The sequence below is a fragment of the Drosophila hydei genome, unplaced genomic scaffold (genome assembly GCF_003285905.1).
Source record: "Drosophila hydei strain 15085-1641.00,03,60 unplaced genomic scaffold, DhydRS2 tig00008124-arrow-arrow-pilon, whole genome shotgun sequence".
Classification (NCBI taxonomy): domain Eukaryota; kingdom Metazoa; phylum Arthropoda; class Insecta; order Diptera; family Drosophilidae; genus Drosophila; species Drosophila hydei.
Window position 1 is genome coordinate 1,318,112 of NW_022045834.1, and position 24,609 is coordinate 1,342,720.

At 37.1% G+C, this 24,609-nt stretch overlaps 10 protein-coding genes across 12 annotated transcripts in view; 5 read left to right on the forward strand and 5 right to left on the reverse strand.

Moving 5' to 3' along the window:
- The first annotated feature begins 225 nt into the window (after window positions 1–225).
- Window positions 226–2,282, forward strand: LOC111600396 (6-pyruvoyl tetrahydrobiopterin synthase). Of its 2 annotated transcripts, none has more exons than XM_023316475.1 (5): window positions 226–376; window positions 430–663; window positions 760–839; window positions 1,713–1,858; window positions 1,922–2,282. In XM_023316475.1, the coding sequence occupies exons 2-5, from the start codon at window positions 596–598 to the stop codon at window positions 2,132–2,134; spliced, it is 507 nt and encodes a 168-aa protein (XP_023172243.1). In that variant the 5' UTR covers window positions 226–376; window positions 430–595; the 3' UTR covers window positions 2,135–2,282. The 2 variants fall into 2 exon arrangements, with proteins under 2 accessions (XP_023172243.1, XP_023172244.1); XM_023316476.1 differs by having other exon boundaries at window positions 437–663.
- Window positions 2,283–4,341: 2,059 nt separating this feature from the next.
- Window positions 4,342–11,346, reverse strand: LOC111600352 (alkaline ceramidase). The gene is made up of 5 exons (XM_023316423.2): window positions 10,705–11,346; window positions 7,339–7,595; window positions 7,131–7,268; window positions 5,686–5,978; window positions 4,342–4,802 (listed from the first exon to the last, which is right to left on the reverse strand). Exons 1-5 carry the CDS (start codon window positions 10,825–10,827, stop codon window positions 4,729–4,731), a joined length of 885 nt encoding a protein of 294 aa, XP_023172191.2. The 5' UTR covers window positions 10,828–11,346; the 3' UTR covers window positions 4,342–4,728.
- Window positions 11,347–11,673: 327 nt separating this feature from the next.
- Window positions 11,674–13,236, forward strand: LOC111600391 (protein valois). The gene is made up of 3 exons (XM_023316469.2): window positions 11,674–12,358; window positions 12,430–12,806; window positions 12,867–13,236. Exons 1-3 carry the CDS (start codon window positions 11,825–11,827, stop codon window positions 13,048–13,050), a joined length of 1,095 nt encoding a protein of 364 aa, XP_023172237.1. The 5' UTR covers window positions 11,674–11,824; the 3' UTR covers window positions 13,051–13,236.
- Window positions 13,237–13,634: 398 nt separating this feature from the next.
- On the reverse strand, window positions 13,635–16,707 carry LOC111600369 (ovarian-specific serine/threonine-protein kinase Lok). 2 transcript variants are annotated; one of them, XM_023316446.2, is made up of 7 exons: window positions 16,484–16,707; window positions 16,252–16,429; window positions 15,275–15,432; window positions 15,091–15,199; window positions 14,567–15,007; window positions 14,279–14,513; window positions 13,635–14,213 (listed from the first exon to the last, which is right to left on the reverse strand). In XM_023316446.2, exons 2-7 carry the CDS (start codon window positions 16,385–16,387, stop codon window positions 13,904–13,906), a joined length of 1,389 nt encoding a protein of 462 aa, XP_023172214.2. In that variant the 5' UTR covers window positions 16,388–16,429; window positions 16,484–16,707; the 3' UTR covers window positions 13,635–13,903. The 2 variants fall into 2 exon arrangements, with proteins under 2 accessions (XP_023172214.2, XP_023172213.2); XM_023316445.2 differs by having other exon boundaries at window positions 16,252–16,706.
- Window positions 16,708–16,936: 229 nt separating this feature from the next.
- On the forward strand, window positions 16,937–18,665 carry LOC111600367 (origin recognition complex subunit 5). Its single transcript, XM_023316444.2, has 2 exons — window positions 16,937–18,304; window positions 18,367–18,665. Exons 1-2 carry the CDS (start codon window positions 17,045–17,047, stop codon window positions 18,649–18,651), a joined length of 1,545 nt encoding a protein of 514 aa, XP_023172212.2. The 5' UTR covers window positions 16,937–17,044; the 3' UTR covers window positions 18,652–18,665.
- Window positions 18,664–19,790, reverse strand: LOC111600370 (DNA polymerase subunit gamma-2, mitochondrial). Its single transcript, XM_023316447.2, has one exon. The coding sequence runs from the start codon at window positions 19,778–19,780 to the stop codon at window positions 18,683–18,685; it is 1,098 nt and encodes a 365-aa protein (XP_023172215.2). The 5' UTR covers window positions 19,781–19,790; the 3' UTR covers window positions 18,664–18,682.
- Window positions 19,766–20,315, reverse strand: LOC111600371 (glutamyl-tRNA(Gln) amidotransferase subunit C, mitochondrial). Its single transcript, XM_023316448.2, has one exon. It carries the CDS (start codon window positions 20,233–20,235, stop codon window positions 19,786–19,788), a length of 450 nt encoding a protein of 149 aa, XP_023172216.2. The 5' UTR covers window positions 20,236–20,315; the 3' UTR covers window positions 19,766–19,785.
- Window positions 20,316–20,528: 213 nt separating this feature from the next.
- On the forward strand, window positions 20,529–21,459 carry LOC111600403 (DNA-directed RNA polymerase II subunit RPB3). Its single transcript, XM_023316484.2, has one exon. It carries the CDS (start codon window positions 20,619–20,621, stop codon window positions 21,444–21,446), a length of 828 nt encoding a protein of 275 aa, XP_023172252.1. The 5' UTR covers window positions 20,529–20,618; the 3' UTR covers window positions 21,447–21,459.
- Window positions 21,460–21,481: 22 nt separating this feature from the next.
- On the reverse strand, window positions 21,482–22,251 carry LOC111600407 (28S ribosomal protein S23, mitochondrial). The gene is made up of 3 exons (XM_023316488.2): window positions 22,128–22,251; window positions 21,911–22,072; window positions 21,482–21,848 (listed from the first exon to the last, which is right to left on the reverse strand). The coding sequence occupies exons 1-3, from the start codon at window positions 22,169–22,171 to the stop codon at window positions 21,497–21,499; spliced, it is 558 nt and encodes a 185-aa protein (XP_023172256.1). The 5' UTR covers window positions 22,172–22,251; the 3' UTR covers window positions 21,482–21,496.
- A 111-nt stretch (window positions 22,252–22,362) lies between these two features.
- LOC111600401 (centaurin-gamma-1A) overlaps window positions 22,363–24,609 on the forward strand; it is a 79,668-nt gene continuing 77,421 nt past the window's right edge. The window contains exon 1 of the mRNA XM_023316480.2: window positions 22,363–23,122. Within this exon, the coding sequence (XP_023172248.2) occupies window positions 22,669–23,122 (454 nt within the window). The 5' untranslated portion in view covers window positions 22,363–22,668. The remainder of the gene's footprint in view (window positions 23,123–24,609) is intronic.

Sequence of the window (24,609 nt, forward strand, 5' to 3'; positions counted from 1 at the left end):
ATAAGTGTGTACATTCGCCTCTCCATAACTTGAGTCATAGCTTACTTTCGGTTAATGTATACTTCATTTTATATAAGGTACAATCTGGAATGCGCATATTACTGTACTTATCACACGCATTTAATAAACACAGCTCTAATGGTCAGTAAAGTACTTTGACTTTTGAACTTTACAGTGTTGGCTGTCGTCATAGTGTTATCGATGCCAGGCATCATCGATACTTTTAAGTTTATTGTTGTTTTGCATTGCATTACTTACATGTCGCCGACGTAGACAAAATATTAAAGAATTTATTTGTGATTTTAATTGCCCTTTACCAAAAACAGAAAATAAAAGAAGTTATTAAACGCTCTTGCCTCTACCATAAGCCAAAGTTGTAAGTACTTCAATCTCGCAGAATTGCTTTATTCTTTGATAACAACTTCCTAGTTCCCAGCACACGCTCAGCCGCCGCTCACTCAGTCTAAAGACATATAAATAGGCGCGTTTCAAAAGCAGGTTTTGCATTTGTAGCAAAACAGTGCAAGCGCACGTGCAATAGGAAACCGTTCAATACGAAGTCAATCAATAATAATAAACAATCAAAGTGTACAACATGTCCCAACAACCTGTTGCATTTCTAACAAGACGCGAAACGTTCAGCGCTTGCCATCGGCTGCATAGGTAATAAATAATTCAATTACAATTGATCCAATTGACACTCCACTTTACATTGATTTCCTAATTCAATGTATTTCTCCCACTCATTCGCTCTCGCAGTCCTCAGTTGAGCGATGCTGAAAATTTGGCAATCTTTGGCAAGTGCAACAATTTTAATGGACATGGCCACAACTATACAGGTATGTATATATCTATAACTATATACCATAAATATATTTTAATTAAATGCATGATTAGATAACGATTAGCAGCAGCAAAATCAGTCCTTCTCATATGACACACAGATTTGTTCATGCATTAACCACAGGCATTGGAAATTCGAGGCGATACAATTGTGTTTATGCCATATAGCCAGACCTTGGCCGACAAGCTCGCTTATCAACCAATGTACAAGTTCAACATTCATTAAATATATGTATTTATAGCAAAAGGCAAAATGGCTATAAATTTAAATGATTGCATGTAGACATAAGGTAACTGTAGTAATGCAAATGCTATAAAGGCATAGAAGGAATGTAGGAATATTGTATTTATAGAGTTGTATAGTTGCTTAAAGGGATTGAGATTTATACAAGGACATATAGAGATAGTCTAATGTGCTTATGCTTTAAACATTATAAAGAAATTCTTATGCTCAAATTGAACACTTAACACATGCCATTCGTCTCAGTGTTTAATAAATAGTTAATTTAAACAATGAAAGGAAAAGCATAGATAGTTTATATGACTGTTCTCCTTAAAATTACTATTTATACAGTTTATATATACTACTATATACTATATACAGTTTGTATTAAGCGTCATTCAGTGAAGCTTCCTTATACTTCTGTATTTAGTTATTATATCTTTATCTTATAACTTCTAAACGTATTTTGAGACAAGTTTAAGCTATCGACAATGATTTGCTGCTATAAAGAATGTCCATGATAAGAATGCCTTAAAAAAAGGAAATTCACTTATATCTTTATATAGCTGTGTTAGTTTGTAATTATTTAAATTTAATGTGAAATATTACATAAATACCTATAATTTCTCTCTTCAATTATCCATAGTCGAACTAACCGTGCGTGGTCCCATCGATCAACGTACTGGCATGGTGCTTAATATAACAGAATTAAAGGATGCTATCGAAACGGTGATTATGAAACGTTTGGATCACAAGAATCTGGACAAGGATGTCGAGTACTTTGCCAAAATTGTAAATTTAAACATACATACATCACATATATACATGAAATATAAAATATATTCGTACTTACAGCCCAGCACAACAGAGAACTTAGCTGTCTATATTTGGGACAACATACGCACACATCTTAAGAAGCCGGAGCTTCTGTATGAGGTGAAGATTTATGAAACGCCAAAGAATATAGTTACCTATCGTGGTCCATATCAGTTGAATGGTCTATATAATGCAATGAATAAACGCACGCCACGCGACTCGTGTACCAATATCTCATCCGATTCGGATTAAATGTAAAGAAAACTTTCGAATTTCTCTCTCGTTTACTTTTGCCTTTGGACCAATGCTCAGTACAGCACACACAACTAAAATACTTACGCATTCTGTGAATTTTTTTCGCACATAAATAACAGATTTTTAGTTATTAACAAGCGAGTTATACGATTTACAAAGTATATATACTATATCTATATATATATACATAACATTATTTTATGCATTCAAATGGAATAACAAAAAAAAAAATATTGTAAAAAATAAATTTGTTGCTTTCTCTACAAATTTGTAATTTGTAAAAATGTCATTTTATTAGTTCAGTACATGTCTTTTTTTTATATATAATATATATATATATATTACAATTTAAGTAGTTTTCTAAATGGCAGCTAAAAAATTTGAATTAATTTCTCCCCGATATGCTAGATTTAATACGAATTGGTTCAAGTTTGTATAATTTATTTCATAAGTATTTTTGGTAGCTTTTTGGGTATACAAACATTTTATATTATTAATCGTTTAGGCATTATTTTTTTAACACTAATTTATATCACGTTGTCTAAGCTAAACGCTTCATAAAATTTCATTTGAAGAGTTTACAGAATATTGCAGTTAGAAGTTTTTGCAAAGTTTGAATTGCTTTTGAGATATTGCTTGGCTTTTTTTTTAATTTAGCTTGAATTCAACTTAAGCTATAATTAATTTAGAATTAGCATTCCAACTAATTAATGCACTTTTTTTTTCTAAATGTGAACACACATTAACTTTATTTGGCGGCAATATTCTATATCTATAGTATTATAATTTTGTAAACCATAGCTGATACAATGAAAATCTGAAGTCTTTTAAGCTCAGTTTGTTAGTTTCTATGTTCGTTACAGCATTTCTATAAGATTGTACCACTGTCATCAAGTCAGCCTAAGGAAACATTTCGAGCGATTTCGAGGCATGAACATTAACATTTCTGATCAATGGCAAAATTAATAGTTAAAAAACAAATTGTAAGCAAATTTTTATTTGTGCTTCAATAAAGAGAAAACGCGGCATTTGTAAGAAAGATTCGGTTTCGAGAGAGTGACAGGAGAGACTCAAGTCTCGAGCAATTACTGATAGGAATACCCGTTGAATTATAATATAAATATTAAATTTAATTATGTATATTTATAAATTTGACTTAATACTGTCAGATCCGCTAGTTATATTATTTTTATATATTAGTTGATATTAAAAACCAATTTTGTAAGTTCTCAGATAATATAAAGTAATATTAAGAACAAACAAACGAGTTAGGTACAAGGAAGAAGTATAATTTAGATTTGCAGAAGTACAACATTTTCGTCTGTGTAAATTTTAAAGACCGTTAAAACGGAAAGAGAAGAAGCCTTAAGAAAACCAATAGAACCATATTGACAACGATTCAGACTAGATGACAAATCAATATATCCAATGCAACTCAATACATCCAAATAATTTCTATGGAAATAATTAATAAAGTAATAATTATAAAACATATTAATATTGACCCTCTACTTGGTATAATAATGAAAATTAAAAGAAATATTAGAAATGTTTACCTTACAGAAAAGGACTTGAAACTGATACGATCAATAATTGAACCTATAAAGCCGTAGAGCTCGAATATTGCAGAAAAATTATATAAATAATTCCTACTCTAACAGGGTGCCAGCAGCGTTACAAAGACTGACCCAAAAGGGTTAAGTTCATCATTAATGTAAATATTCTCTGGACCAAAAATTGCATTATAGTAGAGGTAAGAGTGGTTTGTATTTTGACGATCAGATAAAGAACGCCCAAAGAAAGTTTTGAAAATTGAAGATTGGTACCTTGTCAATCTAAGCTTTTATAAATTTGCCTTAGGAATTATTTAGCTATGTTTATTTTTTTAATAAATACAAATTGTAAGCTAAGCAATATCTCAAAAAAATTTAATTATATACGATTTTTATAATTAAATTTCTGTAAATACTTAAAACATATGTTACGTCTTTCGTCGGACATGTGATCATCCCTAACATTTCTACAATGTTAGTTCTTAACATATGTTGAAATTGATCAGGACGTTAACATAAGATCATTCTTAACATATGTTAATATTTAACTCCATTAGCACTAACAGATGCTCAGCAGTAACAGCTGTTACATATGCATGTACCCAACATATGTTATTTTTTAACATAACATTAACATATGTTCAGCATTAATGCAGTTCGTACTTAACATGTTATTAACATATATTCATTTCTAATATCTGGTAATAATTAACAGAGCATATATGTTCAGCGTTAACATGTTCTAGAACTTAACATATGTTAATATTTAACACGACAACGTTAACAGATGTTCATCCCCAAAAGCTGTTAATATTTAACAGAACATGTACATATGTTCCGCGTTAACAGTTGATGCGACTTAACATATATTAATATTGAACATGCCATTAACATATGTTAATCCGTAACACATTTGGATGCTTAACAAACATTAGTTTGGTATTCTTCATCTGAAATCTGTAAACTCTTCGTTCTCCTCATTTATTTGTAATGTTTCTTATGATTCACGCTGGAATGATCTAAATAGAATGAAAACTCTTAGCGCAAAGCCTTTAGATCATTGTCGTACTCCTGTACGTATAGGCTGCAATAGATGTGCCAATCTTTCGAATCTGTGGGATCAGCAATTGTTGGTATATATGTATATATAGTAAATATATGTTTTGTTAAAGGCATTTTTTGAATTTACAATTGAGCCGAAAAATAAGAAAAGGAGACAAACTACGTGGTTAGTAGCGTGTTAGTAGTACGATATAGCAGGCAATTAGTGTTATATTTAGCTAGCTGTTGGGGAACAAGAGACTCTCGAACAAAGCTTATTCAGTATATTCATCATGTAAGGCAGTCAGATGTTCAGGTACCCATAAAAGGTGTCCAATTCAACTAATTTAGGAACATAAATTGCTTTTGTTTTCATTTTTCCTCTTTTACACTTGGAAGTCCCAGTCACAGTGAGTCACTTTTAACATATCACAGTCTGTGTGTATATATATGTGCGGGGAAAGGGAGGGGCGTGGTTAGAAAAACGAGTTTTGCTCGAGAGTTCCTGTTCGGCAACTGATCAGCGGTTTAACAAGCAGTTAGTCTAATGACTTTCAAAGTTCTCAATATGGGATATGTGTTTACATGTGTATACAGTACTCTATGTATATATATTTATCTATATATCATATACTAGTTGCTAGGCAATATAACTATTTCAAACATAGCTTAGGCAATATACTTTTTAGACAGCCTTAACCTCCAGTTTCCAAATCCAACAATAAATTAGCTACAATTGGACAACTAGTTTAAAAAAGGATGTGATGCGTTCTATGATCTATAAATACAAATTACAGTTATCAACTAGCTAAAGCTGCTTTGCAATTAATGTTAAGCTTAATTGTTACATTTTTTGGTTACATTTCGCGTTTCAGGTCTGTCATGGCATACGTTTTTTGGTATTTGTTTATTTGTTTTGTTATAGATCTTAGATCGTGTTGCGCAGTGTCTTACCTGGATTTCGGATCGATATAAAGGGTATACCAAACTCGAAGTCATTCTTTGGCCAATACTTGAGCAAAGGCTGACGCTGCGGCAGCTCCGATTCGACATAGAAATAGGCGAACAGCACCAACACAGTATAGGCAGCTATGAATATGAATATATGCCAAAAGCCGTGCAGATACGGAAAATTGATCGAGGACCAAGCCTCGCAGAACATTCTATCGTTGACCCAACAAAAGACGGCTACGGCCCACACAGTTGTTGCCCTCAAGCCGAGACGATAAACGCGCTGATCCCGAACTCTGCAGAGGAAAGACAAAGAAAGTTATTTGATTAATATTTGATATTTACGTTATGGAAGTTAAGATTAGCACGTAAACTTATCAAAATCGAAATCTATATATGAGATAAGAGGCAAATATTTAAAAATAATAGAAATAAATGTTTTTTTTTAATCTTATAATATAAATAAAAGTTTTTAAAGGCCTATATACGATCCTACATTTTTTTTATTTTATTAAACTTTTCAGAATTTATTTTCTATAAAATATGCATTTTTTATGCATCTGATATATATTTATATTTATTTATATATTTGTTTATTTTATGTAATTTAATTTTTTGATGTTTTCTATTATTTATTTAATTTTTTTTATTTATTCATAACATAAACCTTTCATCATATCTTTCTATTAATGCGCACAAAAAAAGATTAGAACAACTTTAATGACTAAATCCAACAAAGAGCTACCTAAGCTAGTTTAATAAACATTTATACAACTTTAAAAAAAGGTAATCTTATGTAGCTTAACTAAAATGCATTTGTAAATAAAATCATAAAAGTCTTAGGGATTCTGATTTTTAGTTATAAAGACTATATGAAGACTATATATCTTTATTAGCTGCTACCTGATAAATCACAATCTGAATCATTCCACTGTACGAGCTGGAATTCATAATCTTTATGGCTTTCCAAGTACACCTCGTTCTATGCCGATTCTTAATTATAATTGATTTGGAATGGAAACGTTTCGAGTGGTGCTTCAGAAGTCAAGCTCTAGCTTATTGATACAAAGAGGGAATTTCTTAAGTTTACAAATATTTTGAATAATCTTTCTCAAAAATGCAATCAATTTTACAAAAGCTTTGTGATTTGTGAGTCCAAACTATTTCCAAGGGAAGCTTCGAATGAACTTTGACTCGATCCATTATAAACGTCGTATGATGTATTGAAAGCAAGCACAAATAGATATAGATTAGACAATGGGTGTACTTGTTCCGAGCTGATAAAACTTTTGGGCTTTGTTAAACATGCATGAAATTGATAAGGATTGAACGGTATGTAAAAAAATGATAAATAAGTAAGCCGTAATCGGTCAACACGGTAGAAATGAGTCGGCTTATCAGCTAGCCAAGCAGGTATTTGGCAACTGGTTCTCTGGGGACATACGCACCGCTGTAGCTCACTGTAGAGCATTATCATGGTCGGCACGCCCATAAGCATCAGCACAAAGGCGTTCACAATGGGCTTCCACCAGCACAAAGCAGTCGCGACAATGGCCGATACCAGCATGAGCCAACTGAAGGCTTTCCTGTTAAGTAAACAAGCGTTAGTGTCTATCAAAAGGGAATTTTCTATACACATTTATCAAACGGGCTTACCGATCGTTCTTCACGAACTTTGGATAGTAGCGCTTGGGATAGAAGAGCGAGAAGCCGGCTATAAACACCCACAGTATGGCCAGTTCGTCGAGCAGCTGTCCCAACAGACTCAGCGTTGCGTGGAAATACATCGAGCTCAAACCCACAACAATCAGTAGCACCCACAGCAAATGTATTCCGGGTGTTACAAACTTTCCATATTCCTTAAACAGCATTATCAGCACAGGCGGCAGTAGAATAAACAGAAAGTTGCTGAACTGTTGTGAGAAAAGATAAAATTAAGAAATGCGTGTTTCAATAACTAAGAAAATTCAAATCCATCTGGCTGAGAGCTTAGATAGAAAATGATGTGAGAAAAATAGATTCGAATTTGTTACTTCATAATTTGCTACATATAATATATATAAAATATGAAATTAAAATATTATTTAATATAAGACATTAAGTTCATAAATGAATTCGTATTGAGAAACTATTAGAATAATAATAATATTAATGAATAATATATAAATGTTTTATTTCATTTAAATATAATTATTATTATCATCAATAAAGCCTTTTATAGGTTAGATTCACTGCCATCTTTGGGTTTCCTGTATCAACTCTTTCGTCTATCGGAGTATTTAATGGGGTTAAAATATAGAACATAATAGAGGAAATGTATTAAGATAAAGAGAGGTTGCTGTGACTATGCCAAAAACATAAAACACCTGGGCGCACTAACATTACATGGAAGGGCTACTTGGGCATGAAGGAAAATGCGGGTGACAAGCAGTCCCAGATAGATAGAGAGAGAAAAAGAGAGAGAGCGAAAAAGTTTTTCAGTCGGCAAACAACAGTCACACAGAGTGACGACTTGCCTGACGGTGCATAAAGCCTATTTACCAACTAATTATTATTAAATGAAGTCGGGAATGCTTCGTTTTACCTGTGTTAATCACAATAATTGAATAATTACAAAAGTATTTTTTAAACTCAAATAGAAGTTCTGTTAAATTTAAATATAAATTAACATTTTAAATATATTCGATTAACGATTTGCACAGATACAAACGTTCTGGGACAACAGAAATACTTTATTAATATTCATAGATGGCTCTCGCCAATGCGCAGCCAAAAAAAGAAAGGGGAATCATTAATTCAAGAAGCTTATCAGAATTTGTAGAAATTTGTAAATAGGTCGAACAATATGAACAGCTAGCAAATACTCTAACCATATTGAAAGTTAGTCTAATAATGTATAAAAGTGACATATATCTATATATATTTATATCTATATTTATTTTATATGTTCTTTGTGTGTCCTAGCTTAGAGCTCGATTGGTTTTTATAGACATATATAAATACTTATATTTGTATATATATATTTATATATATCTTCTTTATATGTATGTGCACGTGCATGTAAGTGTGTCAAATAGTTTGTCATGCAATTTGTTCCACACATTTAACAATTTACAAAACAAAGCCAAGCAAAGTTTGGTTTGTGTCGTTTGAACAAGTTTTCACCCGAAGCACGAGAACAAAGAATGACGAGAATAATTTGTCATGCAAAAACGTAATTAAAACATTTTAAATTATGTATAGGAAACAGAAGAAGAAAAACTTAAGACAATTTTGCATTTAAACAAGTTGAAAGATATTTCATAAAACTAAAGGCCATCGCGAACTGCCAGACTAGGCGAGGCAAGGTAATTTTTATATAATATATTTTTTATATCTTATATCAACACAGCCTGGCGTTGATATTATGACCATCAGATATGCTATATACTATATAGTATATGTGAACAGACCTCAAGCAGTTCATTAACTTATTGCACTTGGGCATAAGTCCAATTATATAAAGCTCTTTAAGTAAATTGCAGCAGGCAACAGGAAAAAATGTATCTATTAATTAGAATAATAAAAAAACAAGAGTTTTATCCATTACTGAAGGTTTGTTATTAGCATTAGTGCTGCATTATTAATTCATTAGACTTACTAACACTTAGCAAGGCAATAAAAATGATGATGATGACACTTAAAACATACGTTTGGATAATTACAAAAGTTCTATTTGCTTTAGTAGAGATAACGCTTTATGTTGTTTGAACTCAATGTCAATCTAGATATACCCTACATTATCTGAACGACTTCAAATATGTTGATATTGTGATATATTGTGTCGGAAATCAGTGCCCATCAATCAAATTGTATATATAAAATTCAATCTGATAAAATTTATCTGTAGGAAAACAGATGTTTTTTCTATATACAGAAAATAGACTTATATTTTATATATTTTATATTATTTATATTCATTAGATTATTTTAATAGTAAATAATTGGAATTATTTAATATTTTTATTTATTATGTTTATATTAAATAATAATTTCTCAATAATTCTTATCATACAACCGATCTCAGTGTATATAAAAAGCAATTAGTATAGACTAATCTAATTGAGTAAACATATTGATCTATCTGATTTTCTCAATTTAATCAGGTTATTCATTTCATATACTTTTTACATTCATTAGAAAGTCAAGTAATTTCTACACTATATCAAATTTCCCTCGTATCCGGAAAGTGGATTGGATTGGTGTCCTATTTATTTTTGTATATATATATTATAAAAAACTTTGTATACTGCCCAAAGTTTTGATTACGCTGACTTAAAACAAAAAAATTAAGTTAAACATTAGGTGATAGCAAAAACCAGGAAAATAAGTTAGAAATAATAATATGAGTACACGTGTACTTTGATTCTTGTTCATATAAAGGAATCACGCTGGAGCATTGTACGCATGAACTTTGAGTTTTAGCTTGTGATAAATAATTAGTTCAAGAAATTGAATACGAAACGGCGATAAGAAAAAGCAATAACAATATGTGCTGTAACTAATAGTACTTTGTCCCATTACTAATTCACGATCAACCTATTTAAAATAAGCTAAGATCATTTTACTCATTATGCATTTTTCGATTACTGCATTTGATGCATTTAATTAATGGAACAATGGGAAATTCGTCACAATTATTAATTTAAAATTATCAATTTCACACCATAATTTCACATTTTCGCACATCATTTCATTTAGGTTAGCTTTTGGCACTTGTGACAGCTGTGTGTGCAAATAACTGTAACTACTAGTGTTGTCAAGGGTTTGCTAAGAGCATCTCTGCTTTGTTTACATTCAGCGTGTGTCTGTATGAGATACTTACACACGCACACGAAAAGGTCAAGGCCTTACAGCAGACTAAGCGTGTGTTGGAGAACGTGTGGATGAGCATGTTTCTGCAAATGCAGTGCGAAATTATGAGTGCCACATAACGGGGCAGGCACACATGCATACATATATAGATATTTTATACATACGTACCGTGTTGACGAACTCTGCAATATTTGACGATATTAAATAATTGCCCTCGCACCAATCAACGGGCGAACTTCCGGGTCGAAACAAATAAATGGCATAAATGTCCATAACGCTGCCCGTGTCCATGTTGATTTCAATAAAAGTTAATAATATTAACTAAAACACTTGACTTTTGTGACGTTAATCGCTTCGTTTAGTTCAGTTTATTTCTTTTTTTTTCTAGTTGTATTTTGAAGGCACTTTAGTTATGTATTTTCGAATTTGAAGCAATTGTTTGCATAATAGCCCAGCAATTGCATAGATGCAGTTATTTTCGCGTGCCTTTGTTCATTTATTTTGGGGTTTCAGCGTCTTGCATGTTGTTCGCTTTATTTCATGTGTTGTTGCGTGCAACTTCTGTGCCCTTATATAAGTATTTTTGCTTCATTTGTATGTTGTCAAAGGATAACTGCATTGCATATCAACTATACGTTTTGTCATTGTGCGCTATTTTTGTTGAATTTGCAAATGTGCGTAGTTATTACAAAGTCGACGTAAAAATTCAATTCTTTTTGCAACTGCGCGGAGCTAACACGTCTTTCGCGTTGGCGTACGCTTTGTTTACTGTTAATGTTATGTTATGCTTGTACTCGAAATATCTGAAAACCATATGAGTAGCTATAGCAATGAGTATTTCGATATAAAATACTAAAAAAAAATTGTCTTTCTGAGTATTTAAATTGTTGATATTTTATTAAATTATCAACAAAAATAAGTTAATATATACAAAAATAAACTGATTCTCTTAAGTCTTTCCTAAAACAAAGAATTTCTTAATAAATTATTGATAAGTGTGTTAAGTGTTTACTATATCTGGATTTTACAAACAATGTGAGATACATTGAATATTTTTGCATATTATTTGTTTCCACAGAATTTAAAGGCCTTTTTTTTAATAATTTGCTGAAGCCAAAGTCAATTATGGTAGCAGCGCTTAACTTAACGGCTTAAAATACTAGAAAAAGTTCGATAATCGATTAAATATATATTATTTTTCAACACTGTCTTTTGGTTTCCTTCTTCTTTTACCGGCACGCGTTGCGTTGTTATTTAAATCTGTTTTGATTTTACATTCATTTTGAAGATGTTTCCACAAAGAAGCTCGGTGACATACCGCACACCCGCCTCCCACCAGCCGCCACCGGCCATGGAATTGGCGGACAATGTGGACTATCCCAATCTCAATGTGGCTGATATGAATGCACGCCTGGAGAACCTGTCACCTAGGCTGCACGACTGCTTCGACAGCATTGCTATGAATGAATTGCACCATTTTGCATTGGCCACAAATCATCGTGAGGGCGCCGAATGGTGGGGCATGCTTTTTGGCTACAACCAAACGGAGCACATGACCGTTGATAATGCGGACTTCAAGTTACAATGCGAAAATACTGTGAACATTCTACGTTATGCTGACCACAATATATTGCTCGTAGCGTTGGGTGATACGCGGTTACAGGTTTGGTCTACATACTCTACTGTGCGGAATCCAAAGGCTCCATACTGTCTATTCCTCATTGGCGAAGATGCCGCACACAAGGCGCCCATCAATCAGCTCTGCGTGTTTAAATCTCAGCCACAGCAAGCAGTAACCACCTGCCTGGATAATACTCTCAATGTGATTATCTAGTTATAGCTGTGTATCTTTTTTTTAAATATCTTGCATTCTTTTTGGCTTTTATGCCGCAGATCTGGGATATTTCTGGCGCCGATTTATGCAGCACGTATCGTGCACGTTCTGCCCATACCACAAAATTAACAGGAGTGGCCACTTCGGCAACAGCTGCTAACCAATTGGTAACCTGTGATCGTGGCGGTTGTGCACGTTTGTGGGATATACGCGCAACATCGCCCACCTCCTCATGTCTCTTTGATGATAAGACGCATATGCTTAGCTTCACATGTGCCGCTTGGGCTACGCCTAATGAGCTCCAAGGCGACAACTATGTTTATTTGGGCGACTATGATGGAAATGTTCATACGCTGGATGTGCGAGTGCCACGCAAGCTGCAGCAAACTGTATCCTATTTCGATAAGGGTCATGTCTCGCAGCTGCAAGTGAATGGGTAGGCGATAGTAGCAATAGTAGCTTTATTAGCATAAAAATTTAATGTTTTTTCTTACAGCACTCATCTGGCGGTGATGAGCAATTTGCCTGCTGGCGTCAAGATTGCCGAGGTGACAGATGCACATGATGTAATCTACACTAATGAGAATACGCACTCTCGTCTCACAGATTCCGTTTGGCGGGATGATCGCACGCTACTGACCATTGGACATGGTCGTAAATTAGCCACACATAAGATATAGGGAGACAAGATATACGCAGACTGAAGAATTTCCGACCTGAAAAGATAAAAATATAGAAAACTAAATATTAATATATATTTTTTTTAGTTCAGAAATTATTAATTTGATTCTAGTTACCCTTTATATAATTTCCCTGTATAAATATATATCTACAACTCAATGTTGTGTTAAACTAAGCAATAACCCAGTCAGTTGCTCATTTTATATATATATAATTTTTTTATATCTTTAAAAACTATGTATAGCTTGAACTATGGTAGCTTGATAAGCAAATAAATGAATAAAATAGTTCTAAACATAAATAGTTGTGAACAATATTTTAAATAAAATATATAGCTCTGTCCTTGTAGATCAAGGGACTACGAGTTGGGGAACAAGACTTAAGTGAACTCATTTATATATATTCCATATAACAAATATCAGGCATAACACTCGAATTCATAAGAATTACTTAGAACAATTTCAAACCTAATATTAAATTATTAATTTATAAAACGACGAACGCATATGTTAAAATAAAACAAGCATTATTTCAGTGAACTTAACTTTAAACATTTAATCATTATATTTAAATTATAATTGCGTCAATAATTTGTAATAATCAATTCAAGATTTTTGATTCATTTGTTTTCCTTTTGGCACACAACGTTTAACAAAAGACGCAAATGCAAAACTTACACTAAACAACATGTAAAATTAAACAACCGCAGTAAAAAAAAGGAATACTTTTTCAATAATTCTTATAAGTAGAGTGATGACTTCGGCAGCTTCGTTGCGGGATGATAAATGGGGGAAAAATGTTTCGATTAATTTTTCCAGAAAATTAAAACTTTTTCACATTCAGCACGCGTTTCTAATGCCGTCGCCGTTTGGTTGGCGGCTCAAGGAAATTGTTCTCTTCCTCCTCGATCTCCATTTGATCCAATTTCATCATTTGCTTCGCCTTGTGCAGCATCGTTGTATCCCTTAGCCAGGTGCTTTTGAGCACGGCATCGATTGAGGGTCGCTTCTCGGGATCCACAATGAGCATCTGTTTGATCAACAACTTGGCACGCTGCGAGATGCCTTGCCAGGCGGGATGGCGAAAACGGAAACTGCCCTTCTTGATCTGCTCGCCCGCCGGTGAGCCATACTCATCCGAAAAGGGTAAGGTTCCACTAAGACTGTAAATAAATACACCTTAAATATCTCTAGAAATTATATGACTATTTAAATATAGTTTCTCTACCATGTATAGAGTACCACGCCAAGACTCCAAATGTCCACTTTTTGAGTATAGGATGCACGTCCTCCTGTGATTAGCACCTCGGGCGCTACATAAAGAGGGGTGCCGCATAGCGTACGCATCACTGAATCCTTGTGCACAAATTTGCTTAATCCAAAATCGGATACTTTGAGTAAAGTATCCTCATCGCTGGATTCAAGCAGCACATTGTCCGGTTTCAGGTCGCGATGTGTGATGCCTGCAAGAATGGACATATTAGTTAATTGCAATAGAAAATATATAATTTATAACCTCTGTCATGTAGGTACTTGACGGCATGGCACATTTGATAGAAATACAATTTGGATGTATTCTCGTTGAGCAGCTTCTTGCTAATGATGCGATTAAGCAGATCGCCGCCGCGCATAAATTCCAGGACCATATAAACAGAGTCCGGTTTGTCGACAATATCGTGCATGCGCACCACGCACGGATGCGACAGATTTTTCATGATCTTTGCCTCATTGAGCACACGCTCCGGATCGTTAAGATTATTGTTCGGATGTGCGCTCACTTCCAGCATATTTTTCTTTACAATTTTCATGGCGAACTGCTCGCAGGTGCGACGATCATAGACGAGCCTCACCAATCCATAGGCACCTGAACCCAGTTTACGATTTATATAATAGGTGGCCGTGATTTCAGGAGGCAGGCCAATTGCTTCGTTCGGGCTAAGATCCTTGAAGACAAAAGCTAAAAACAAAACAAAGCAAAATATTGCAGGTGCATTGATTTCCATATTCGCCTCGCATTTCTGCAAACTCAACACGACCTACCTTTATAGGTGGGATGAGAAAGAGCGATGATGTCGTCGTTTTGTAAAATGCGCGTTTTGTTCGTCCCAATCTTTTCGCCATTCACAAATGTTCCGTTGCGTGAGAGATCCTTGAAAGAGGAGGGTTGCAAATTGAATCGAATTTAATGTAGTTCACAATATTTTTGGGTGCGCTCTTTGCCTACCTGTATGTAGACCGGATTTGTCAGCTCACAGTTGGCGCGCTTTATGACAAAATGCACCTTGGATATGCGCGATAGGATTTTCTCAGGCAAATCATTGAGCGTCAGTATTAAATCATTTAGTTCGCCACGTCCAGCCGAAAATTCGTCGTTGTTCAAGTCTGATAAGAACCAAGAAGAAGAAGAAGCAATAGAAGTAATTATATATGTAAAAAAAACGAAATGAACGACTAAGAGATACTCTGTGACCAGTTGGTAAGTAAAAGATTTTCGTTAAAGTATGCATATGAAATCAAACACCTTAAAAGATTAGACAAGAGCAAGAGAGGACAGACTATTAGACAAAGATCGACAGAGGAAATGCAGAGAGAGCGCGATATATATATATCTATAGAGAGAGAGAGAAAGAGTGAGAGTGTGGTAAGGAGACAGACAGACAGCCAGAGAGAAAGCTTGACAGAAGAAATACTATGAGATATAGACAGAAGAAATACTAATAGAAATAAAGGACATAGTCAAACACAGAGAGAGAGAGAGAAAGAGAGAGCGAGAAATACAGACGAAGAGAGGGATGCAGCGCGAATTGATCACTTATATTTTCTTTTATAAAACACACACACACTTAAATTAGAATTTACGCAAAAAAATGTAAGCCGGCACATGAATTCATGAGAATCGCGAAGGACGGCGCTCTGTATTCAAAACGTAACGTTTCGTTCATCAATCTAATAAGAGCAGCCAGTTCCAAGTAGAATCCCAACTTTTGACTACCAAACAAGTTTGAGCAGATAGATACCCTTTTGAACAAATAGTCTACTGGGTATACCACGAAAATTTTCAACTACAACGCGCTAAAAAATCAGTTGGACATACATACATTCACATAAATAATAAAAATAACATTAAATGTATCATATAACAGTTACCAACACTAAAGGACGAATGCGTATAGATTATTCTGTATGACTTGACGCTCGTACCAAGAGACTTGATTTTAATATTTTTGCCATAGAGCCGGCCCCAAACAATCTTTTCCATTGGCTGGCTCTCTACCTGCGTCCAAATGTTGGACGCTTGGCTCTGGGTGGCCTGTGTGCCTTGTGTGTCGCGAGCCATGTTGTTTGTTTCAATTCCGTCTTCTGTTGATATTCGCAGTAACTGTTTGTTTCCGTTTAAATTCGCTGCGCAATTATTAATGTGCAGTTATCCTACCTCACATACACACCAACATATATTTACATATATACACAGACACAGGCGGCGCAACTATTTATTTTAAATATATATATATAACCGCGCCGCTTTTGCAACAATGCTCTACATGTAGCCGATTGTTTACAATAATATATTGCAACGTTGCAATATAATTTCAAATTAATTTTCATACACAAAATACAATGCTACTGAGCTGCGCGCGACGTATATTCGCGAGAATGTCTGGATGTTGACTGTTTCGTTGCCGCCATTGAGGGCTGCATTACCAAACTCACATATAAGTGTTGCACAACAGTGTTAAACTATCAAGGATCTTCAGTTTAAGTATACATTAACTGTTATAGATAAGTATTAATAATATAACATATATTTTTGTTTGTGCGTTTTTTTTCAGTTAGTTTTTTAAATTAAGCCAAGCGCCCCAGACGGAAATAAACAGCTGTCATTTCATCATTTTGTATAGTTATTGATAGTTCACAGTAATTCATTGGTTTGAGCTAATTATTATATGGTCATGGAATTATTGTATAAAATAGATCCTTAAACAGATTTATTTGAATGAAGAGTACATACATAGTGACGAAAAATCCATTGATGAAAGCAACAACGATGATTTCTCGATATAAGATATCGAAAAAGATCACATCTCTATGTCGTCTTTTATCGCAGTTCTTTTATTTGGCGCGCAATGCTAGCAGCTGGCAGCAGTTGATAAAAACTAAAAAAATGGAAAAAATTTGCGCTGCTTTGGAGCCGCAATTTCCTTGCCGCGAATCGGCAATCACAACATTAGCTGAGCTGATTGGCGACTGCAATGAGGCTTATCCGCCAGCCATTTATATATACGGACACAGCGGCACGGGTAAAACCTCGTTGTCTAAAGCATTCCTACAACAATGTCAACAACAGCAAAAGGTGCGAATTGCTCAGCTGAATGCCATCGAATGCTATACAACAAAAATATTGCTGGAAAATGTGTTGGATGCCCTCTCACAGCAATCTACGAAGCAGCAATTGGATACGGAGTCATTGCGTGCGGATAATATGTTGGAATTTGTGCAACAGCTACGCCGCTGGCATGGAAGCACCGCTCGAGGATTTCTTATAGCGGTCGACAATGCGGAACGGCTGCGCGATATGGATGCGAATGTGTTGCCAGTGCTGTTGCGACTGCAGCAGTTAACAAGTCTCAACCTGTGCGTGTTGCTGCTCTCGCAGCTGCCCTTCGAAAAGTACTACAACAAGACGGGTCTAAGTGAGATCATCAGTTTGCATCTAGCACAGTACAACAAGGCGGAAACGTTGCGCATACTCAGCAGCGACTACGACCAAATGCAACGGCAAATGCTGCAACAATTGAAGGGAGATCAGCTGCAACTGGCAGAGCAGGCCTTGACTCCAGATTTCTATAGCAACTATTTGAATCTCTTTCTAAGCGTCTTCTATAAGGCTTGCCGCGATGTGCCCGAGCTGCAGTTGACGGCTCGCAAATGCTTTGCAATTTATTTGCAACCTGTGCTGGATGGGAGCGTGGAGTGCACAGATGTATCTCGTCTCTGGCGGCACATAGCTGGGCCGTTGCGTTCGGCTCTGACGCAGATCTACATGCGCATAGAGAAACCGCTGGGCGAGCCAGCTGTTGAGGATCAGAGCGTGCGCAAGCTGGCCCAATCGCTGGAGCTGCCATACTATGGTAAATTTTTGCTGATCGCTGCATTCCTCGCCAGCCACAACTCCGCCAAACAGGACAAGCGACTGTTTGTCAAGCATCATGGCAAGCAACGCAAGCGCATGCAAACGGTCAATGCCAGAGCCAAGGTAGTTTGTAGCTTATTTAATTAACTCAATTTGCCTCTCTAATGCCTGCTTTGTCTTTGTAGAATGTTGAGAAGATGTCCACGACTTTGGGCCCCAAATCGTTTAGCATTGATCGCCTGCTAGCTATTTTCTATGCCATACTGGATGAGAAGGTGGGCCTCACCTGTAATCTGCTCTCACAGATCTCCACGCTGGTGCATTTAAAGCTACTTAGTTTTGTCTCTGGCGAGCAAAATATTATGGATGGCTCCGCGAAGCTGCAGTGCACCGTCGGCCTGGAATTTGTCATGCACATTGGCAAAGTCGTGGGCTTCAACGTGCGTCAGTATCTATGCGACTTTATGTAACATTTCCTTTAGTTGTTGTTAATTATAGTATTTAATAGTCCCTAAATATGTTTAACAAATAGTCTGGTAAATCGCTAATGTGCACTGTCTCCGCCAGCTGTGTGTCCCGACTGCGCAACTGCAGCAATCCGTTGCTCAGCGTTTGTTGGTCATCAAGAAGCAGGGTGTAGGGCACGCCTAGACGATCAAATGTCTCCAGTTGTTTAGTTAGTTGTGCGCTATCCGTACTCAGCGCATATCCCTCAGTCTGCAGTCGTAGTCTCGCACGAAGCAGCACATCTGATACATGCGCGCATAAATCGTGCAGATCCTCAGAGCTGTGCTCAGTCTTTTGTATGCCCGCAACGGCGCATTGATAGGGTGCCAACACTCTGTTGAGGAGCAGCGAACGCGTCTCTCGACCATGGTCACAGCCGTCCAGCAGCAGTGCACAGCTTGCGGGTTCCAGCTCAATAACCGAGCGTATCACAGCAGGCGAGTGTGGAATACCAATACGTGCATCCGGTAGCTGAAAATCTTTATTCTCAGTTGGCAAGTGCACTAAGCTTAGCTGCTCCACAGTCACAGAGCCTGCTTGGCCAAAGGACGCGCGTATATCTATCGCCTGACTGTCAGCTGGTTTCTCTAAGTCGGGTTGCGGCACAATGGCGTAGCGACTGGGGTTCGAAGAGTAGCGCATCCACCAGATTTTGCTCTCGCGCTGCACATTGTAAAAGTGCTCTAATCCACGATGCGGCTCCACAAAGAAATCGGTGATTAAATGCGTGACGGGCTGTGCAGGCTGGAAAATTGTGTGGTGATTGTTATTTGTTTCACTGGTGTGCTGCTGCTTTAGCAATGTGGGACACTTGGCTTTGCTGGGATGAAGTTTCCGCAGTTGCTGAAAGTGCTGGCTGAAGAGTTGGGAATGCACGAATCCAAAACGCGACAGGCTAAGTGTTTCGGTGGAGGAGTGACTGTCTAAATTAACAGCCAAGTGGCGCATTTTGAGCCAATGCTGCTGCAGCTGCTGGGCATAGGCAGAGCCATGGCTCAAGAGCTTTATATTTGGAGTAGTTGCATCAGACGAGCAGCTAAAGAAGCCAGTGGCTTCTAGATGTTTAAGGCAGCGGATTAGGCGAGTAGTCATGGCAATTACTGTTCTAATGGTATATTGCCCGGTGGCGACACGTAGTAATCCTCGTCAGTGCGCTTGGCACAGCGCAGCAGCTCCTCTCGGCTATCACCGGCTGTCACTTGATCGTTGCGTAATTGCAGCTGCTGATGCTCCAGCACTGTATACAGCGGTCGCACGTTATCCGTATTGATGTCCGCAATTTTATCTGCAAATTGTATGCTGCTCTTGAGCGTTTCCAGCGCCTGATCACTGTCCAGATCCACCAAAGATAAACGTTCCAACAATTTAATTGTTTTAGTGTCTATTTCGACAGCGTTTTTACTGGTGTCAGGAAAAGCCGCTGGAACAGGTGTCTGTGGCACTTTAGTGGTATGACTCAAATGCGTAAAATCTAGTTTGTTATGCTTTGCAATTTGACTAGTTTGGATTGCAATTTTGCAATAAAAACGTGAATAAATTCTCAACATCGTTGTGCGATCTATTCGCTACACTGTAGTGTTGTATAACAATTAATATTTTAGTAAACGGAGTTGTCACCGTTGGCGTTTTTACGGCGAAGCTACAAATGTTTAAAAAAATTTGGCACATTAAAACTGTATAAGATCTAAAACTCATGTTTAGGGTTTAATTAATTAATAATCTTTTACAGCATATATGCTTATAGTTACTTTAATAAAATTCGCATTATTTTTCAAATTCCCTTGGCACTTACTACACTGTCAATTGCCTATCGTAGTAGCAGTGTTAAATCGAGTAATGATAAGCGATAGTTGATTATCGCAAAATCAACTCTGACCGGTTTGCTGCTTTTTAGCGCTATTTTGTGTTTATTTTCTTTAAGTATATAAAAATGCCGTATGCCAATCAACCATCCGTGCAAATAACCGAGTTGACGGACGACAATGTCAAATTTGTGCTTGAGGATACCGAATTGAGCGTTGCAAACAGTCTGCGACGAGTATTCATTGCCGAAACTCCGACCCTGGCCATCGACTGGGTGCAACTGGAGGCGAATTCTACAGTTCTATCAGATGAGTTCCTAGCCCATCGAATCGGTCTAATCCCACTAATATCCGACGATGTGGTGGAGCGTTTGCAGTACACGCGTGATTGTATCTGCCTTGACTTTTGTCCCGAATGCAGTGTCGAATTTACGCTCGACGTCAAGTGCAATGAGGAGCAAACACGACACGTGACAACCGCCGATTTAAAGTCGAGCAATGCGAAAGTGTTGCCCGTTACGTCGCGTAATCAAGGAGAGGAAGATAACGAATATGGAGAGAGCACCGATGAGATACTCATAATTAAGTTGCGCAAGGGTCAGGAGCTGAAGCTGCGTGCCTATGCGAAGAAGGGGTTTGGCAAGGAGCACGCCAAATGGAATCCTACAGCGGGCGTGTGTTTCGAATACGATCCAGATAATTCGATGCGACACACGCTCTACCCGAAGCCCGATGAGTGGCCAAAGAGCGAACATACCGAACTGGAGGATGATCAATACGAGGCGCCGTACAATTGGGAGGCCAAACCCAACAAGTTTTTCTTCAATGTGGAATCTTCGGGTGCATTGAAGCCCGAGAATATTGTCATCATGGGCGTTCAAGTACTGAAGAACAAGCTCTCCAATCTACAGACGCAGCTTAGTCACGAATCGCAAAACGATGCGCTTGCAGTTTAGAAACATCAAAAACATTTTGTATATTAAGTATATAATATAAAACAAACGTCTTAATCCTTGAACAAGCTGCTAATGTTGATGCCCTCTGGTTTCGCTTTGCTTGGCTTAGTCTGCTCTTGTTCCTGCTGTTGGTGTTTTTGATGGTCTGCCTCCTGGAAATCGCTGAGCAGTGTGCTCTTGTTGGGCTGCTCCAGTTGCAGTTGCTCTTCGACTGCTTCAGGCTGCGACTTTTGTCGCTGCTCTGCTAACAGATCAAGCGCTGTTTCATAAATGCGTTGATCATCCAAAGCGCCTTGCGACTTTAGCTGGTCATAAATCTGCAAAAACTGTTGACTCTGGGTGCGATGTTTTTGATCGAACAGCGAAATCGTCTCATGAGGCTTGTTTTGCTTGTGCAACTTGCTGCGTGATGGCGAACCTACACATTAGTCTCGAGAGTTATTAATGTATGTATTCACACTCACGCTCGTACCACATCCTCTGCATAGAAAATGTTGCGCACTGGCACATTTATTGCAGGCCTATCGAACCGGGGCTCCAATTTAGGCGGAAAAGCAGCGTAGATGTCATACCAAATGGGTTTATCCTCCGTTTTCATCGCGCCAGCGCGCAACAAGCCTTGTACCCTATACAAATATCAACGGATTTTATAGCAATTGACCAAGCACTGCTCGCACATACCTCGTAAAGATGGTTCCAACTTTTTCCAGTCTGCTTTGTGCCATAGTGCTGCTATTTTATTTAATAATAATTTGTTCCTAATATTACGACATGCGCAGCGGCAAAAAATACTCGATGCTTTCTTCTATTATAACTTGGTATATTCGAGATTTTAAGTGTGTGTGCTTTTTCTGTTAGCCATGTCTGGGCACACTATCGCTTGAGCACGGGCCACAGCCAGTGCAAGTGTTCCCCGAGTGCGTTTTTTAAAATTGTTATTTATGTGTGAAACAGGTGTAAAATATCCAATATTCGTTGTTCGCAACCTGCAATTGTTGTTGCTTGCCTAATTGCTGATTGGCAAAGATGTTGTTGTGCGCTGTCAACACACATAGCGAAAACTGTGCCATTGCCTGTGCGTGTACGTGTGCGTGTGCGTATGTGTGTATGTGAGAGTGCGCGTTTAGTTTACGTTGTTTTTTTTATGTTTTGGGGCTCTATCGGCATCTCGGGCAAAGTAATTGAAGTTAATTTAAAGAACGTTGGCTAAATTTCGTGTGCAATGAGTAATTATCAGTCGCATATACAGCAACTGCAGCTGCAACATCAGCTACAGCAGCAGAATCATCATCATCAACATCTTCACCATCATCAGCAGCACCAGCAGCAGCAGCAACTTCACCATCAGCATCTACCGTCACATTTACAGTTGACAGCGACGACGGCAGCGGTGCCCCACCAACAACAGCAGCAACAGCAACAGCAGCGTCATACGCCCACAGCCACCCCCCAATGTCAGTCGACGTCGGCTTCGTCCGCTGCCGCTGCTGGTTCAATTTTGGTAGCGCAACCGCCACAGCCACTGATAAGCAATTCGCTTGCCATAAGACAGGAGATACAGCGTTTCGAGAGCGTTCATCCATCGATTTATGCTATTTACGATTTAATCGATTTGCTGCCCATGCCGGACGCACAGATTGCCCAACAGATACGCGATCACGTCGTTTGCATTGAAGGTGAGTCTGCCAGTGTGAATGTGCGAGGGAGTACGAACGGTTTATTAACAACAACAGTGTTGCCAGAATTTCAAAGCTGAAAACAAGCCAAAATACTTATTAGCTTAGAGCTAAATGAATGAATGATATAACAAAGAAAATTTTAATATTATTTAATGCTAGTTAATGGTATTAAGCAATACTAGGTTTTAATTATTTATTCTTGACAAGTGATTTTGCTGTGGCCTATTGAATTTTTTAAAAGTTATCTAGCTTTTTAAAGGTTTCAATAGCCAAATATGCATTACTATGTTAATTAAATGTAGTGAAAGAAAGGGAATGAAGTGTTTTTGCTCTGTTTCCTCTCCCTCTCACTCTTTCTCTTTGCTCTGTTATTGTTATTGTGCATTGTGGTTTGCTTTCGTTGCCTACGCATGTGTGTGTAAGTGTGTGCTTTATGCTAATCTATGACCGAAAATCTAACCCCTTGCCAGTCCATTGAAGTGTTGCTCATTGTTGTAGTCTTTATTCCTGTCCCTAAAAATGAAAGAGCTTAGTTTTTGTTTAAAACAAGCTTTTTTGTATATACATATACATGTGTGCATGTGTGTGTGCAGCATGAAATTTGATGCTCCCAAATCTGCCGCTGCCGTTGCTGCTTCTTCTTCGTGGTAGTGAGACCAAAGCTAAAGCAAAAAAACCAAAAGCCGAAACCGTTCACAAAAAAAAAAGAGATGGAAAAGCAAGAGCGCCCAGGCCAGGAGTGACCGACGGGTGTATACCCTGTAAGTTTGTTTAATTAGGTCTCAACATTGATATAGGTTTTTCATTTCTTTTGTGTTTGTATATTTCAAATATTGGGGTTTTCCTTACTTTTAGTATAAAGTTCAGTATAAAATCAACAATACATATAGATGTACTTCTATATCCATATACATATTTTGACTAGTATGTGTGTCCCATATGCATATAATGTCAATATACCCTATGCTTATCCATTATCCACAAATGGGTAACGAAAAACGGAAAACCGGTTCTAAATGGTTTATTAGAAAATCTGTTGACAACAACAACAACAATACCAAAAATGTAAACAAAATCGTCAGTCGGCCTTTTCGGTTGTTGTTGTTGTTGGCCGCGTTGTTCGACATGATTTTTGTGCGCTTATCGGCAAACCAGATACTAAAAAAAGTAACCCCAAGCAACAGATACGTGTGGCAGCAGCAGCACCATCACCAGCAGCAACAACAATAAGAACAGTAATGAAAAAAAGACAGGAATAAGTTTTATATGTATATAAAGCACTCATAAATATGTTATAAACCGTTTTTTGCACGCGTCTTTCTTATTGGCATTGAAAACGCAGCCGAACGCAGCGCAGCGCAATTTGCTGGATGGCGATTTCGTGTTCCAATTGGCATTTAGCTAATCAAAAGTTTTTTTTTTTGGCATATAACGGGCGAGCACAGATAATAGGGTCAAATAACTGTATATAGAAAAGCGTTAAG